The sequence below is a fragment of the Carlito syrichta genome, unplaced genomic scaffold, assembly GCF_000164805.1.
Source record: "Carlito syrichta isolate Samal-C Ts95f unplaced genomic scaffold, Tarsius_syrichta-2.0.1 Scaffold313441, whole genome shotgun sequence".
Taxonomy (NCBI): Eukaryota; Metazoa; Chordata; class Mammalia; order Primates; family Tarsiidae; genus Carlito; species Carlito syrichta.
The window spans coordinates 249,787-266,199 of NW_007257537.1; the positions used below are offsets into that span (position 1 = coordinate 249,787).

Below are 16,413 nucleotides of genomic sequence, written 5' to 3' on the forward strand. Positions count from 1 at the left end.
GAGGAACAGAAAGATCAGAGGTAGAGCCAAGAAGGCTAGTGGGTGTGGCTGGGGTTCTCCAGTGGCTCTCAGATTAGAAGACAATGCCTGGCGTATATTTAGTACTTAATCAGTGTTACCTGTTGTTATTTTTATGTTGAGCTTCAGTATTTTAATAGAGTGTCTTGACTTTTTCATTTTTAAGAACAGTGCACCTGGATGGGGCGGGGCTCTGAATCCTTCTTCTCAACATTGGAAGAAAAGAGAGGTGAAAGGAAACCAAACCAGAAGGCCCAAGTATGTCTACATCAATGTAAAAACACTTTCAAAATACATAGTGAAAAAATGAATGCATACATAAAGGAAAAATGAACAAATTAATACAAGAACAGCAACGACCTGTGACAAAGCTGATCTACAAAACAATTGAAAACAAATGTTTTCACAAGAAAGAGCACATAGGAGGAGGTGGTTGACCCACATTTGCATAAGAAGTTAAATCAAGGAAATAAAGCTCACTCATGACACATAATATTTTATCTCCTTGTTATATCCACTTTTCTTCAGCTGAAAATTCTGTAATCAGAGTCAAAGCCCTTATGCTCCTGTTTCCTTTTCCAAATGGGATCTACCTTTTTTGCAGGTACAGGGACTTTCTGCCAGGACCCCTGCCATGTGGGGTATTAAGACTCCTGCTAGCCAAAAGGAAGCCAAGACAAGGAACACCGCCAACTCCCCGTGCTTCACCCCCATTCATAGATGGGCAACCTTCCCCTCCTGCACTGGTTTCCTCAAGAAGGACAGGTTAAAACATGTACATTCTGACCAATCAAAATATATCTCTTTTTGGTCCCCTATATGCCAAAATCGTCTTTCTGCTAGAAAACAATATATGTGCATTCCTAAAAAATCTCAGGTTTTATAAAATTCAATACTAAAAATAACAGAGCTTTTGGGAAAATTTGGTTGGGGCATTCCACTCAAAACCTATGGAATTTCACAGCACAATCAAAAACAGTAATTAATAACCTGGAGAGTTGATCTGGCCACAGAGGCAGGTGGCTTTGAATAGCTAGTGGCTACCACAGCAGACATCACAAATAATAAAAACAGCAGGGAGGAAATGCAGCAATGCATAATTAGAGCGAGACTGGCAGACACAGGAGTGGGCACAGGAAAAAAGTATAACCCATCCTGAGCCAAGGACCACACAAGGCTGTGAAAGCACCTCTCTGGGGAGGGGGCCTCAGAGGCAGGCAGTCTTAGTGATTTCACTCACACACGCATGCACGCACACACAATCATAGCAACTCGGCTGAGGACGTTTTGTCTCACTCTAGGTCATAAGTCTATTCCTATGTTCCTTGCTCGTTTTACCCAGGAAAATTTGTAAAAACCAATATGATTTTTGCCTTCCACAGCCAGACCCCAGGCGGCCAGGTCAGCTCCCCTGTAACCTGTCTCCAGCTCCATCAGGTGTACAGTGATGCTCTCCTGCCACCATCTGCTCGAGAGTTTTTTACTAATCACATATGAGCTCACCTGCACCACAGAACAGGGCACACAATATTTGTCCTCACAGTAATGGGTCTGAGTGGGCCAGATGCCCTTATGAAGTCAACTGCTCATCCTCCAGTGAAGCAGACCTGATACCTGGGGTGGATGCTGAGCCACGCCTGTGCTTTCCTCGCCCCACAACCCAGACCTAGACCTTTAACAAGAGAAAGAAAGATCACATCTTTTCCAGAGAAAGATGTAATCACAGAATAGCTCAACAGAAAAGTACAAGTACTTACATATAATATGTCGGGTAGAGTCCTTCAAAATACCAGCAATGTTTTTTGGCTTCTGTGCACTGGAAATAGAAGCAGGAGAATCTCTGTCAGTGGCAAGTCATCTGCATGTTGTTGAGAAGATCTCACAAAGGCAGCAAGGAAAGACACAGCTTAAACCTACGAAAAGCTGGGAGTAGGGGGCAGATGATGCATTAGAGGGACAGACGCTCCTGCTTCTAGTGCATGTTTATCTCTTTAGAATTTCTTAAGAGGTAAGAAAGCACCTATCTTCCTGTTATTCTTGCTAGCCTTTCATATGCTGTGAGTCAGGAGTCACTCGTTGCCGTCTCTCACATGCAGAAAGAGAAGAAACCAGGAAAGACAACAGAAGCCTCCCTGGGCTTTCTACTCCTGGAATTCTGGAGTTGGAGTCCCAGGTCCCAACATGTGGATGAGCAGCTCAGGGGCCAGGTACCCCCCCAAGAGGCTCACACACACCTCCAGCAAGTGAGAGCAAGCTAGTGTCACCAACCACTCAGGAAGACATCTAAGTCCTGGCCTATCTGAACAAGCCTTTTCTAAAATTATTCCCTTTATGCCATCATTTTTGTCTTAAATCCACAGGTCCTAGCTTTACAACCTATTTATTGGCTCCATATGTAAATAAATCCTTCTAAACATTATAGTGCAAAGATGCTGCTGGCAGGAACGCTAGCAAAGGCACAATGAAAGTAAAGCTTTCTTTTGGCAAAGCAGGGGCTAACTGTTCTGTTCAACCCTTCTCCCCTAGGGTGGCCAGGAGGCCAAGGCAGCTCCCCTTTAATCTGTCCCCAGCTCCCACAGGTGCACAGTGATGCTCTCCTGCCATAATCTGTCTGACAGCTAGAATAAAGTTAGAAACAGGCTCCAAACCTACAGCAGTATGCCAAGGGAGAGCAGAGTACCAAAGCCATGCTAAGCTGGACAGGTTGCGAAAATAGCATGAAATGCATGATTTCTGGACTGTGCTTGAAGACATTCAGAAGCACACTCAGGCAAGTCCAGAGTGAGCCCAGTTTATTAGTGGAAAATGAGTTTAATTTAAACTAGGTTAGCTCCTGTCCCGTGAAACAAATGAAGTTCAGACAGTCAAACAAATCAATTTATTTTGGCAAGGAAGAGTAATGTCAGGTCTCTGCCTCAATTTACAATTTATTTCACTTCTGTGATAAGCTAAGAAACCAGGTCTAGCTTTCATACGGCACTTTATATGGGTTTTCTCTATTCTCCATCACTGCCAGAGATGGCAAGCTTTCCTGCAACCAGATACTCGAACTCCATACAATCAGGAAATAGCCACCCCTGGTGCTGTCTTGAAGCTCAGGGAAAGCCAGAGCTCAAGCCGGAGCCCCTTCCACCTGCAGCCTGGGTCTTCCAAAGAGCAGCTCACAGAGCCAGTACACAGACCGCACAGCAAGGGCAGAGGTGCGGAGGCTGATGCTGGGAACAAAGGGTGACTCCTGACCCCCCAGTGGCCTCCTCTGGAATGTCCCTTAATCTAAAGTGTTCCCTGATACCCCAGGCCCAACAAAAAGAGCACTAATATAGTGTATTTTAGAAATAATATTTTCTTCCAAACAGAAAAAAAAAAAGTCAAACTTCTGGACTCACATTGTCTCTGGGATACGTGAACACACATGGAATAAAACTTTATAGAATAAAGCTAGGGCCTTTAGTGGGTGTGTTGTTCAGGGGCACACGGTTTCTTTGGGGTAGCAAAAGCAGTAATGCTTGGCGGTTTCTCCTAAACAAACCAGCACCACACTGAGGAAACCACCTTGCCTCCTCCAGCTCCCTGTGCTATCCTGAGACACCAGGGTGGCAGAAAAGAGGGAGACATGGAGATCCTGCACCCACTACCTGCTCAGGCATGCTCTCCAGCTACCAGAGGGGGAGGGGCCATGCATAGGTGAATCTATGTATGCAGGGGCTTGAAAGCTACAAAAGCTTATAGAAAAGCACTGAATTACACACAGCACAACCCCAGGCACACTTATACATGGCTGTTAAGAAGACGAGGAATATCTGGAAAACCACAAACGGATTTCTCTTGAGTCACTGGTGATCTCCCTCTACAAACATAAAACATCACATGAACAAGGTTATTTATTGTGGCATTATTTCTAACAGCAGAATCTTGAAAACAATGTAAATGGCCATTTAGAGAAGGATGGTTCATAAACGACTGTGCCCCACATAACTCAGTACTCTGTAGCCAACAAGAATGAGGGTCTGAGAAACGTTACGAAATGATTTCCAAGACAGTGTTAAGTAAAAAGGCAAAATGCAAATGGGTATGTCCAGTATTCTATCCTCTATGGATAATAAAAATTGTATATTTGGCTTGTTTTTTACAAAAAGAATCAGCAGAGTAGACACCTGGGAAGTGAGTGCTCACAAGAAACTCAAGTGGAGAACACACGCTCCTCTTTGTGCCTCCCCAGGACCCGTCCAAGAGGCGGACATCATTTCTATGCCACTCCTCTTCTGACCTTTCAAAATTTTCTTTCTGGCATTTTTGCTGGGATATTCAGTAGGTTCACTGGTGGCTACCTGTTGGTCACTCTTACTCATGGTTATTTGCTAATGACCTTTTACCATTCCTCACTAAGCTACCCACATAACAATATTTTGAAAAACATTAACTCCAGTCTGTTCCTTAAAAAAATATGAAAAACTTGAAAGAAAATGTTATGGCTATATTTTCTGAAAGAGAAAACACCTTTTAAACGGAGCTACCAAGCATTAAAATGTATTTTTTTGCAATTGAAATTTGAAATTTGCTATTATCACAGGAAACCTTTTCACTATGTTTGGTAGCTTGACTTTTACAACAGTTTTCTTCTAAGGAATGTAATGTTGTAATAGTGCACACACATAATATTCCACTAAAGTTATCAAGTGGCATCACTGCATTTAACACCCAGATAATTTGAAAAACACAAAGTCACAGGTCTCATTGATCAACTGAAAAACACCAAATGAGGACGCTGAAGTTCTCATAATTTTTATTGCTGAGCCTTTCCTTCACTAAAAACTTGCTAACGAAATACCAGTTGTCAAATTCAGCCTGCACACTAATCCAAGAGGATCTGGCCTCCTGGTGAGAATGGAGATTAGGTTCCACAGGGCAGGTGTTGGAGAGGGAGAGAGGCCTGCTGGGAACAACCTAGGGTTAAGAGCTAGACTCTGCCAGGTCGTGGTCCATCCAAAAACGCAGTATTTGCCTACCAAGTCCAAACTCCAAATCTAGCATCAGCACCAGGATTCAAGACCAAGCCAGATAGCTGGAGCTGTGGTTAAAAGGGAAGGTTGGGAAGGATGAGGAAGACGGATTTCCAGAGTCCTCCCAAACACTGGCAGGCTCTCAGAGGTGGCCTCACAAGTAAGCAGGAGGGTGGTCAGGGACAGGCAGAAAGAAGGTACTGTGCTAGGTAATGCCAAGGAAGCACCCACGACAAACAGCAAAGAGGAGCCCATGGAGGAAGGAGGAACCCAGGAACCAGAGAACTGGGTTTTAATCCTGACTGCCACTTGCCAACCATGTCGCCAGTTAGTCTGAGTCTCAGCTTCCTTATCTCTAAAATAGGACAGACTCTCTTCCCTGCATACTGTATAAGATTGCTTTATGAAGAAATGGAAATGGAATGTATCAGAATGCCTGGCCAGACTGGGGCATAGTTCCCTGAATCCCAGAGCCAATTAACATCTTTTCCCTAACTGTGTGCCATAAAGCAAGCTTTCTTTATTCTATGGAACAAATTACTCCCAAGGCTCATTTTATTGCGATCATCTATCATCTAAGTAGAAGAAATGTTCCCAAACCTCTTGAAAACAAAGTTTCTAAATATGTAATATCTTGCACATGTGCAGTATTAAGTTTTCCAAAATCTCCCTTTAAAAAAATCAAGTCCCTCTAAAAAAAGCAAAAATCCTTAAAAATGTATATTAACTCAGAAAGAAAAAAAAGTCAACTTCAAGGTTTTGTGCCCAGACCTAAAAGTATGTTACCCATTTTGCAAAGATACTACCATGGGTTCTTAAGGACTGGCCATCTCCTGAAACAGAAAACAGAGTTGTAAAGAGACATCAGCTGCTTTCCATAATGACTGGGCATCTTCAATGGTCAGGACACTGTTCTAGGTTCTGGGTCAACATTAGGCCCTCAATGAGCTCATAATGTAATATTCCCTTTATTTGTATAACGAAAATGATAAGCAGAGCCATCTGTTTCTTTAAGAGATCATAAAGAGTAATAATATACAATTTACAACTATCAATAGCAGAGTGTGTGCAACTGTGAGGAAATGTCTACTGTCAGGAGCAACTCAATGAGGGAATCTACAAATTAAACTAGAAAGGCTTGTGGTATGACTTCACTCAGAGAAGATTCTGGTAGCCTATTGTTCACACACTAAGATATCTAGATGTAGGTAAACCATCCTAAATATAGTTATCCCTATTTAGCCAGGAGCTAAATAAGCCCCAGAGAACAAATGCTTGCTAATCCCCAACAGTAATCCTCACATTGTCATAAATTAATCCACATCTGTGTGCACTGAATAAGGAGGGATCCAGCATGCCATTGACAATAAAAAAGTACTTCCATTTTTAGCTGCACATCAGTAAGGCATGACTGACTTTGCGACAGTTTGTGACTCTGGGACACAAGAGCAGAAGAGTCTAAGAAATTCAAAACAATATATTTCATCTAAATGTCAGCTGTTCTCCTGTTGTTATGTACAGGGTATGAAGTGGAATCCTTAGATAAGTATCAGACAAACTAGCAAACGAGTGGTTCTCTAACAGAACTGGTCCTACTAACTCCTAAAAAGTGAGGATCTTTTTGTTACATAATGTGTCAAAAGCTTTAGTCAAACGGTCTGTCCTGGGCCAGTAAGTCCAGGATTTTCTTCAAAGTGGTGGGATATCCTCAGGGAGGATCAGCCCAAAGATTCACTCTTTGTCAAAGGTGAGAGCCCCCCTGCCACACCTGGGTGCTACATTGGCATTCATTAAAATCTACTTGTCACGCAGGCAATGAGATCCCAGCTGCTTTCAGTTTCAGTCCAATTAGAGTGGCCACTTTATATTCCGCACAGACTGTGAACAAAGGGAGTCTCTTGGATGCTGGCAGATTTGACGCTCAGGACCAGGGACAGAGGAAGAGGGCAGAGAGAAGCCTGTTCAAACCAGAGCATGAATTTATGCAGAGAATGGCAGGAAATTATCCCAAGGTCTCTGAATTCCAATTAATAAATAGGAAGGATCATGCTTTAAATTTCTGTGTTAGAATTTCAATCAATTTTCTACATGCTAATTACTTGATCCCTGGGTTTACTGACTGTTTCTCAGGATAATCTTATCTCCAAGGAGCTTTTTTTTTTTTTTTAAAGAGAAAAGAGTATGAGGTTTCAAACAAGCACCATTTATTAAAGGAAAGAAAGCAGAGAAACTCTTAGGAAAACAAATAAAAGATCCTCCACTGTCTTATAGAGGAAACCACATCAGGAATTCACATATTGACAGAAATAATGATCAGAGGTGTAGCACTGTCTACCAATATTTTGAAGACTCTGGGGAAATGTAGACTATAAGACATAAGTTAATCCCAGCTACATATCCCTAAGGAAATTCTGTGAACTCTCATAACTTATTCTGAATAAAGTTTCTTTGTTTGCTTTGTCTGCTTTAGTCTTTAACAAAAGAAAGGTATTCACGGAGGTAAAAATCCTCATCTCCAACAGATGAAAACTAATCAATAACCAAGATTAAAAGGCAAACAACAAAGGAATATATCCAAATATAACAAAGTTAATGTCTTTAAATATAAAGACCTTACACAATTCAATAAAAAGATTAGAAGAGAAAGAAATAGATATGAGAGTTTTTCAAAGAAGAAATACAAAAGGTCAATAAATCTATTTTAAGAGACAATATGCATAAATAACCAAATAAATTTAAATTATAGCAGTACTTTTTAACCTATAAAATTGATCATAAAAATTCCCTAGTGTCCACTGCTTGACAGGGGCATGAAGGAAAAGACATATCACATAATGTTGTTGGGAAAATAAATGTAATGTCTCAGGAAGACAATTTTTCAAAACATATCAAAAATCTTTAAAATGTACACAACTTAGCAGGGTTGTTGCACTTACCCCAAGGAAATAATAATAGCAATTGTGAACATGTGTTATTTTAAAAAAGTGGAAATCTAAAATTTCAAAATACGGATATTGGTAACAAAATTATAAGACATCCAAAAGATATATTAGTAGGCATTTGCTATTAGAGTGTAGAAAAGCATAAAATAGTATGGGAATATTTTGTTAAGAAAAAAATTAATAAAATAGCATATCTAGGATTGCATATTTTTGTTAAACACTAAGGAAAGCAAAAATAATATAGAAAGATATGCACTAACATACTGACAATAAATTATATTTTAGTTCATTCCAAAGATGATTGTTTTCTACTGTATATTTTGTTAGTCAGTCTCCCAAGTTTTCTGCATGAAACTTGCAACATTTTGTTTTTAAATTGCAATTAAAATTTGCTTTAAGAAGCAGACCATTTACTACCCAATAAAGAAATGGAAACTAAGACTGAGCATGGTGGCTCACATCTGTAATCCCAGCACTTTGTGAGGCTAAGGCAGAAGGATTATTTGAACTCAGGAGTTCAAGACCAGCCTAGGCAACATAGAGAGATCTCATCTCCACAAAAAAATTTCAAAAAATTAGCTGGATGTGGTGGTGCACACCTGTAGTCCCAGCTACTCGGGAGGCTGAGGCAGGAGGATCACCTGAGCCCAGGAGGTTGAGGCTGTGGTAAACCATGATCGTGCCACTGAACTCCGCCTGAGTGACAGAATGACACCCTCGAATCAAACAAAAGAAAGAAAGAAATGAAAAGAAAAGAAAACCAGTCATGAAGAGATATTTAAAATAAGGAAATATAACTACTTAATAAAAAAGAACATTCCACCGGGCTCGGTGGCTCAGCCTATAATCCCACGCCTTTGGGAGGCTGAGGTGAGCGGATTGCCTGAGCCCGCGGGTTCGAGACCCGCCTGGGCAGCGAAACCTCATGTCTACAATAAATCAAAAAATCAGCCAGGCATGGTAGCGCATGCCTGTAATTCTGGCTACTTGGAAGGCTGAGGCGGAAGGATCGCCGGAGCCCAGCAGGTCGAGGCTGTGGTGGCCAGGAGCAGCCACTGCACTCCAGTCTGGGCGACAGAGTGAGACTCCAACTCAAAAAAAAAAAAAAAAGAACATTCCCCAACTAGGAATTAAATAAAAACTAATATATGTACAAAGTTTGTGAAAAAGTAATATATAAAGCTAGAAGGAGTATACTGAAACAAAAACAGAGTCAACAGTTAAAGCTGTAACATCATGAAAAATGTTTACTTCATGTAGTTAATTTAAAACTCATAACATATATTTAATTTCCACAATGTAAAAATAAACATATTCTTAGGGGAAAGAATGTATCAGCATAAGTCTAAGTTGATAGTGTTGCTTTTGGATGGTGTGATTTCTTTTTTTTTATTTATTTTAAATACGTGGGGTACAATTCAGGGTTAGGCATACAAATGTTCATTATACAGGTACCCTTGTTGATGAGGTGTGCTCTCCCACCCCCCAGGCAGTTTCTGATTACTGCCAATCCTCCTCCCCACCCCCTGGCCGTTTCCTACTATTGCCAATCTCTTTCTCATAGTATTATGATAGTTGTTCGAGGTCCACTTATAAATGAGAACATGTGATACTTGGTTTTTTGTTTCTGTGAGAGATCACTCAGTACTATAGCCTCTAAGGTTTGAATTACCTTAAAAAGATCTCACTACCAGAACCTTGAATTCTTCCACCAATAGTCAGAGACTGCTGCAGCAAAGGCCAAAGGCACAAAAGAGTCTTCTACTAGTGCAAAGGACAAGACCCAGGAGTTCCTGCTCATGCCCATTTGAACATAAGAGTTCAGAAAACCATGACATTGCTTAAAACATAATGATCAACATGAAGCCTAGCTTATGATATGGTCAGGTGATCTGAGTGCTAACTCAGCTTGCTGAGGTTTAAGCTACATATTACAAAGCACTCATTTTCAGTGTAGTTTGCTTAGGCTTCGAAAATGTAGACAGCTGTGCCTCCATTATCCCAACCTAGCTTTGGGACACTTCCATAACCCCGAAAGTTCTCTTATGCTTTTCTGCAGTCAAGTTCAGTTCCTACTGCAGTCCAGACAACACTGATAAGTTCTCTGTCTTGTTCCACAGTCTTGCTCTTCTAAAAGGTCCAAACAAATGAAATCGTACAACCTGTAGTCTTTGATGTCTGGGTATCTATCCAACTACGTCACTACACCTGTCAGCCGTCCATCCCATTTGAGTGCTGGATAGTAGTCCATTGTAGAAACTACACGCCATTTTAGTTATCCATCACCAGTTGATGGACATCTGGGTTGTTTCTGCATTTCGGCTATTATGAATAACGCTGCTATAAACATTTGCATGCAGGTCTTTGTATGGACATATTCATTTCTTGGGCAGATACCTAGGAGTAAAGTCAAATGGTAATTCCATACATAACTATTTGAGAAACTGTCCAATTGCTTTCCTAAGTAACTACAGTACTTTATATTCCCACCAGCAATATAAGAGAGCTCCACTCTCTCCACATCCTCACCAACACTTATTATGTCTTTTTAATTATTTTTATTTTTATTTTATGAGTAAGAGTTGTACTCCGTTGCTCAGGCTGGAGTGGAGTGGCACAATCACGGCTCACTGCAGCCTCGACCTCTTGGGCCAGGTGATTCTTCTGCCTTAGTCTCCTGAGTAGCTGGAACTACAGGTCCACCCGGCCTAATTTTTTTTTAATTTAATTTTTTGTTGAGACAAGTTCTAGCTATGCTGTCTGAGCTGGGCTCACACTCCTGGGCTCAAACTCCTGCCTCAGCCTCTCAAAATGCTGGGATTACAGGTGTGAGCCAACCACACCCAGCCTATTTGTCTTTTTTATATCAGCCATCTGGTACTATTCTGGTTTCATCTCATCATGGTTTCAACTGGCATTTCCCTAATGACTAATAGGGCAGAGCATCTTTTTATTCTAGCTCAATTAGAAAGTAAGAATAGAAGCTACTATATATGAGATGCCTATTGTCTACCAGGTGCTTTTCATAGGACATTTTATTTTTCATAATAACACTGGAAGTTAGGTGGGTTATCTACTTAGAAATGAGCAAACTAAGGTCTCAGAAAGGTGAGTTAACTTGTAAAGGTAACAGAGGAAGCATGCAGAAAGTTAGGCTTTGGTGACTTAAAGTCTGCTGATTTCCAACATCTGCATATTTTCTCCGGCAATACATAGATGTTGCCATTTCCCGTGTGTCACCATAATCCATATCCTATCCTTTGGAATGTATGCTTCATCTTGTATAGGAAACTAGAATGAGATTTATTACAGACATTATTTCACTGCATAGAAGAAAACTAAAATGAATGATTGACCTCATGACCACATGAAAGACCTCACCTCGGTCTCCTAAAAATAATCTTTTATGGGTTACTAGGGATTCTGTCTGCTAGCATTCCTCAACACGCATTTACTATGTCTACAGGAGCAAAAATAAAGCACAAGAACACACAGCAGCTTTGCTAAGGAGACAACTCTGCGCTCAGAATGGCTAAGCCACCATGAACAAATACCACAGGGAAAGAAAAGAAAAAGGAAGGGAGCCCACAGTCATTCCAAGGGCCACTCATGAAACCATCCTCTTTTATTCTCAGAAATGACTCTTTAGCTGCTAAAAATACTTAGAGGTGCAACTTTAAGGCACAGAACGATATAAAATGAATGCATGGGCTGCAGCCAGAAAGGTTTATCCAACAAACTTTCTCAATGCCACAAAACATCATTCATTCAAAAACTGATGACTGGGAGATTTAATTAGAATGGTCCAAAAGCAGTGAGAACAGATGGAACAAGCAGTGCTGTTATTTGCTGGCAACACATAAACGTAATCAACCTTCGTATGGGACCAATGCCAACAAAAGCACTGAATAGAGATCAAAGCTTCAGATGTGCTCCCTAAAAACCTAACCCAGAAAAGTCGCCCTTTTTGACATAACTTCACAGAGCATAAGAGCTACGTTATGAAAACACATCAACAGCTTGGCTCTGAAGCCACCTCATCTATAACGGGCATCCTGATTTGATGCTATCATAAGAAGTGATTAGGAAGAATGAAAAGCTAGTTGTTTCCAACTACAGTGCTCCCCAAATGGGTAGCTGAGATACATACTTAAAGACTACTCATCTCCAGATGGGCCTAAATCTTTGCCAGCAGGGTCAAAACTTAACCACCAGACAAAAGAGAAAATATCAACTTCTCACCACTTGCAGACAAAAATACCTAGAAAGAGTAATAAGTACAGTAGCTCCAAGAGCAAAATGACAAAAAATGGATAAGGATTTCCTATCTAACTTCTATTTTAGAAGGAAAGCATGTTAGATTCTCTGGATTCTAACTGTACAAAGTCTGTACTCTAACTGCAAAGAGTATAAGAAATTGAAAAGAGCTGAGATTTAACTAAAATATGACAAATGGCTAAATAAATGATGATGCCATCCACATTTAAGGACAATATGATGGACACACAGAAGAAACTAACAGACACTAGGGACTACAAAAGGCAGAAGAGTAAGAGGAAGGGGAGGGACAAAAAAATTACCTGTTGGATACAATGTTCACTATTTGGGGAATGGGTTCACTAGAAACCCAAACCCCAACACTACCCAATACATCCACGTAACAAACCTGCACATGTGCCCTCTGAAGTTATAAAAACAAAAAATTCAAAAAATAAAGACCATGTGACTTTCTAGAATGAATATGCCATGCTTACCTGCCCTAGTCAGGTCTCTAAGCTTTGAGGTGTCTATAGAGTGAAATTGTTCTAGTCTCGCCTAGAGGTTTAGATGAAATAATGCATGTAAACTCCTTGGTGCATGATGACTATTCTATGGGCTTCCTGATGAGTTGTTACAGTCTGTATTGTGTGGGTTTATACTTGAGAATCACAGGCAAGTAAAACCCAACCTAAAAATTCAGTGAAATTTTCTACAGCCAACTTTCACGACTCTGGATAGTGAGAACATGGAACCTCTGATCTACAGTATATTGGAACAAACTAGAAGTTTGGGAACTGTACTGGTTTCCACCATGGCTGAGACAATTACCAGTTTGGTAACAACAGCGGGGAAAATGTAACTCAAAGCAATCTGAGAAAGCCTATTTCCCTTTCAATGAAAACGTTCATGGCTTATGGCACACTGTCACCACTTTCTTCCCACAAAAGTACGGGCAAGCACTCCCATGGTATACGTCTTGTTTCTTTTCATTACTACCAAATTTCACACCCCTCAATTCTAGCAGCACATATTTTCATGAAATCTGCTAATACTATCTAATCTAGAGTCAAAAAGCTATTTCCTTGCACCAGGAGACTTTCTGTTTCCTACCATGAACTAATTTTAAGTGTTAAGGGGCTAAGCTTTCAAAGACAAATTTTGGGGGAAAGAGAGTCAGTTCCATGTGTTGCCACAGCAAAATGTCTATGTATTAGAAAAAACTCAGGAATTTCTCAAGTGCCATGCAAGCATAAGCTAAAAATAGAAAGACTGAGCACACATGTGCCAGGAAAATGATTTCAGTTCTGGGTCTGTTCCAACTTGATCATATCTGTTTAACATAAATTCACATGAATGACTCTTAAAAGTTGGTTCAATCCACCATCTCCAGGCCAGATCAATGACAAGAATGGACATGGAAGACAGAGGCTGGTCACTCTGTGTAGTCTACTGTGGACAGGAGAGGCAGCATGGTGCTCTTGTGGGCAGTGCTCAAGGGCACCAGCAAAGATGCACCTTCTCCTCTTGAGAAGGGCACCACTGACTGCCCCACGAACAGTTTCCAGCCAGTGAAGTTCCCTTCTAGGGACTGCCAGCTAACACTCATAATACTTCTCTGATTAGATTTCTTTGTACCAAAAAAGAAAATCTCCCTCTCAGCCACATAGATGACTTTTGATTGTGTGCTGCCTACCTTCTGCTTCTGAACACAAAAGAGGAAGCAGCAACATGGCGAGAGACCCCTTCAGGGAACCTTCTGGATCTAGTCTAGGACTGCCAGGAAACTCCCCTGAGCCTCAACCAGTACAGCTGGTAGGGACTTTGCTGACTCAAAGAAGCCCTCATGCTACCCACCGAAAGAACGTCCCCAAAAGGGCGATGAAGAAACTGGGACTGGGTACAGAATAAATAAAAGCAGGAACACACGTTTGCTGCATGGATACATATGATGCTCCTTTTAATCCTAAATCCCCAGCTGGCCTTCCCTTCATCAATACAGCGATAATGGTCATGTGGAGGTGTTTGATCTGCAAATTAATTCAAACACCTTAGACTGCATTCATCCATAAACTGACGAAGTAATGTCTTAAAAATCTTGAACCTGATTCTGCCACATGCCTCCATGGCATCCCAGGGCTCCCAGGAGAACAGGCTGGGTCCATGTGTCCTTCAAGTATCTCATGTAGGCTAAGCACCTCCAGTTCCCAAAAGTCCTGTACTGTGGTTCCCTGGGGCTTCAGTTGCCAATGCATCCCCACACCAAGCCCACCACAGCACGCCCGACTTCACCTGTCATTCATTCTCAGGTCTCAACTTATATATGAATTTCTTCCTAAACATGAATCTACCACAGATGACTCCAGTGGCCACTCCCCCTCCCATGTACATGTCCTGCACCTCTGCTTCAAGAACTTCCTGCAATTTCGATGCAGTGGCTGGGTAATAACTTCCGCTCTCCTTTCCTTATTCTCCTAAACAGGAAGACAGGGACACACTAGTGTGTTTAAAGAATTAAAGGAAATACACACTTAAAACATGTTGGGCACATGGTCCGAGGGACCTTCTTCACCACCTCTGATTTGTGGCCACACCCGGCATCCCTCTTGATGTTGTTTTGAGAACTGACCTTAGAATCCTCTGACCTTCCCACCTTTTTCCCTCTTACCTTTCTCTTCCCCAGTGTGTGGGGTGAGTGGGTAGGGAAGTGTACGAAAACACCACAGAAGAAGGACAGCAGAACGCAGGTTTAAAAGCACAATGACCCTTTAAGTGTTGAAAATAAGCAATGACTTTTCCACCCGAAACAAGTCTTTCTGCAAGGATATCAGTAAACCTTAATCCCTCCATCTCCCAGCTCCATCAGCTATCATTTCTAATAGTTGTCCCTGTTTCCTGCTTGCTAAAATCTATCGTTAAAATCATTTCATATGGTTTTCTTTTAATGAAATGGGGGATGGAGAGAGAAAATGAAGATGATATGATAACAGAATAAAAAAGCAAACGCAAGCAGTGATAGAACTGTCAATAAACACATAACAAACTAGTTCCTTGCATCTATTAAATATCTAAATTTCACTGGTAGACTCAGTTGTCAAAAGATAATCATCTGTTGACTCATTTGTCATGCAATTTTCTAAACCCTGCAGTCTTGGCCAGTGCAAGGTCCTCTGACAGTCACCTGGGGCTTGGGCCAATGCTCACTTCTCTCAATGTGTGTAGGAAGCTGGGGCTGCCCAAAGCATAGCTATGACTAGAGGCTGCCTCATTTATGTCAGCTCTGCATTCATTATTCAGACCCCCAGTCTCAGTATTTCCCCAGATTGGCTTTCTGCTTTTAAGCTCACTCTGCAGTATGCCCAATTCTTGCTGGGCCCAGATAGCTGTCAGCTGCCTCTACATCTCTCCAGCTGTAGCCCTCTTGCAGGTGTCCTGCCCATGCAAGAACTCTAGCATACAATGCCATGCAGGGCCCTAGTCCACCTGCCCCCTGAGATCTTGTCCAGGTGCCCACAGGAATCTCAAACCGGGCATCTCAAGAGGTGAGCACGTGCAGATACCCAGCGCTCCTGATTTCAGGGAATAGTACCACTGCCCACTCCCTTGGTCCAGCATCAGGGACCAAGAGGTGAGCAGAGGAGGCACAGGAGCTTGCTAGTATGAAAGGAGGAAGATGAGAAAGACGCAGGCAGGGAGCAGCAGAGACTGGAGAGCCACCCCAGGACCACTCCAGCATCCCAGCCAGCCCACTGTCCACACCACAGCCTGCTGGTGGCCGCTGGTACTGCAACTGCCCCCTGACGTCTCAAGAGTCTTCACAAAGCTCAAGGGTCTGCCCTGTCAGAGATCGGAAAGGACCTCCACAGCACACCACCTCCTGTGTGAAATCTCCAGGGCTCCCATTCATTGTGGGTTTCTTTTTTCTTCTTAAAGGAAAATTCCATTCCTCTGGATGTGGTTTTCTATTAGTTGGGCTTCATTGCACCAACAAGCAAATGAGTGAGGCTGACGGACGCTAAGGCAAAGCTCGGTGAGCTCAAAGAGCCCACGTGCAGGCTTCCCTGGGAACCCAGGAGCCTTGGCGGGAGGTTCGGGTCCAGGCTCCCAGGCAGGTCCTGCTGGCCTGGCTGCACCTTGCCCCACTCCACCTCCTGCCTCTGCAACTCCTCCCAGCCCCCCCCCCCCCCCCCCCCCCC

At 42.1% G+C, this 16,413-nt stretch overlaps 1 protein-coding gene across 2 annotated transcripts in view; it reads right to left on the reverse strand.

Annotated features, from left to right (window-relative positions):
* VOPP1 (vesicular, overexpressed in cancer, prosurvival protein 1) overlaps positions 1 to 16,413 on the reverse strand; it is a 62,559-nt gene that overhangs the window by 43,299 nt on the left and 2,847 nt on the right. The window contains exon 2 of one of the 2 annotated variants that reach the window (XM_021718775.1): positions 1,776 to 1,834. Coding sequence is in view for 1 of the 2 variants with exons in the window: in XM_021718774.1 (XP_021574449.1) it covers positions 1,776 to 1,777 (2 nt within the window). In the remaining variant the exon portion in view is untranslated. Of the gene's footprint in view, positions 1 to 1,775; positions 1,835 to 16,413 lie in introns of those variants that run through there. The other variant, XM_021718774.1, reaches the window with a different exon arrangement.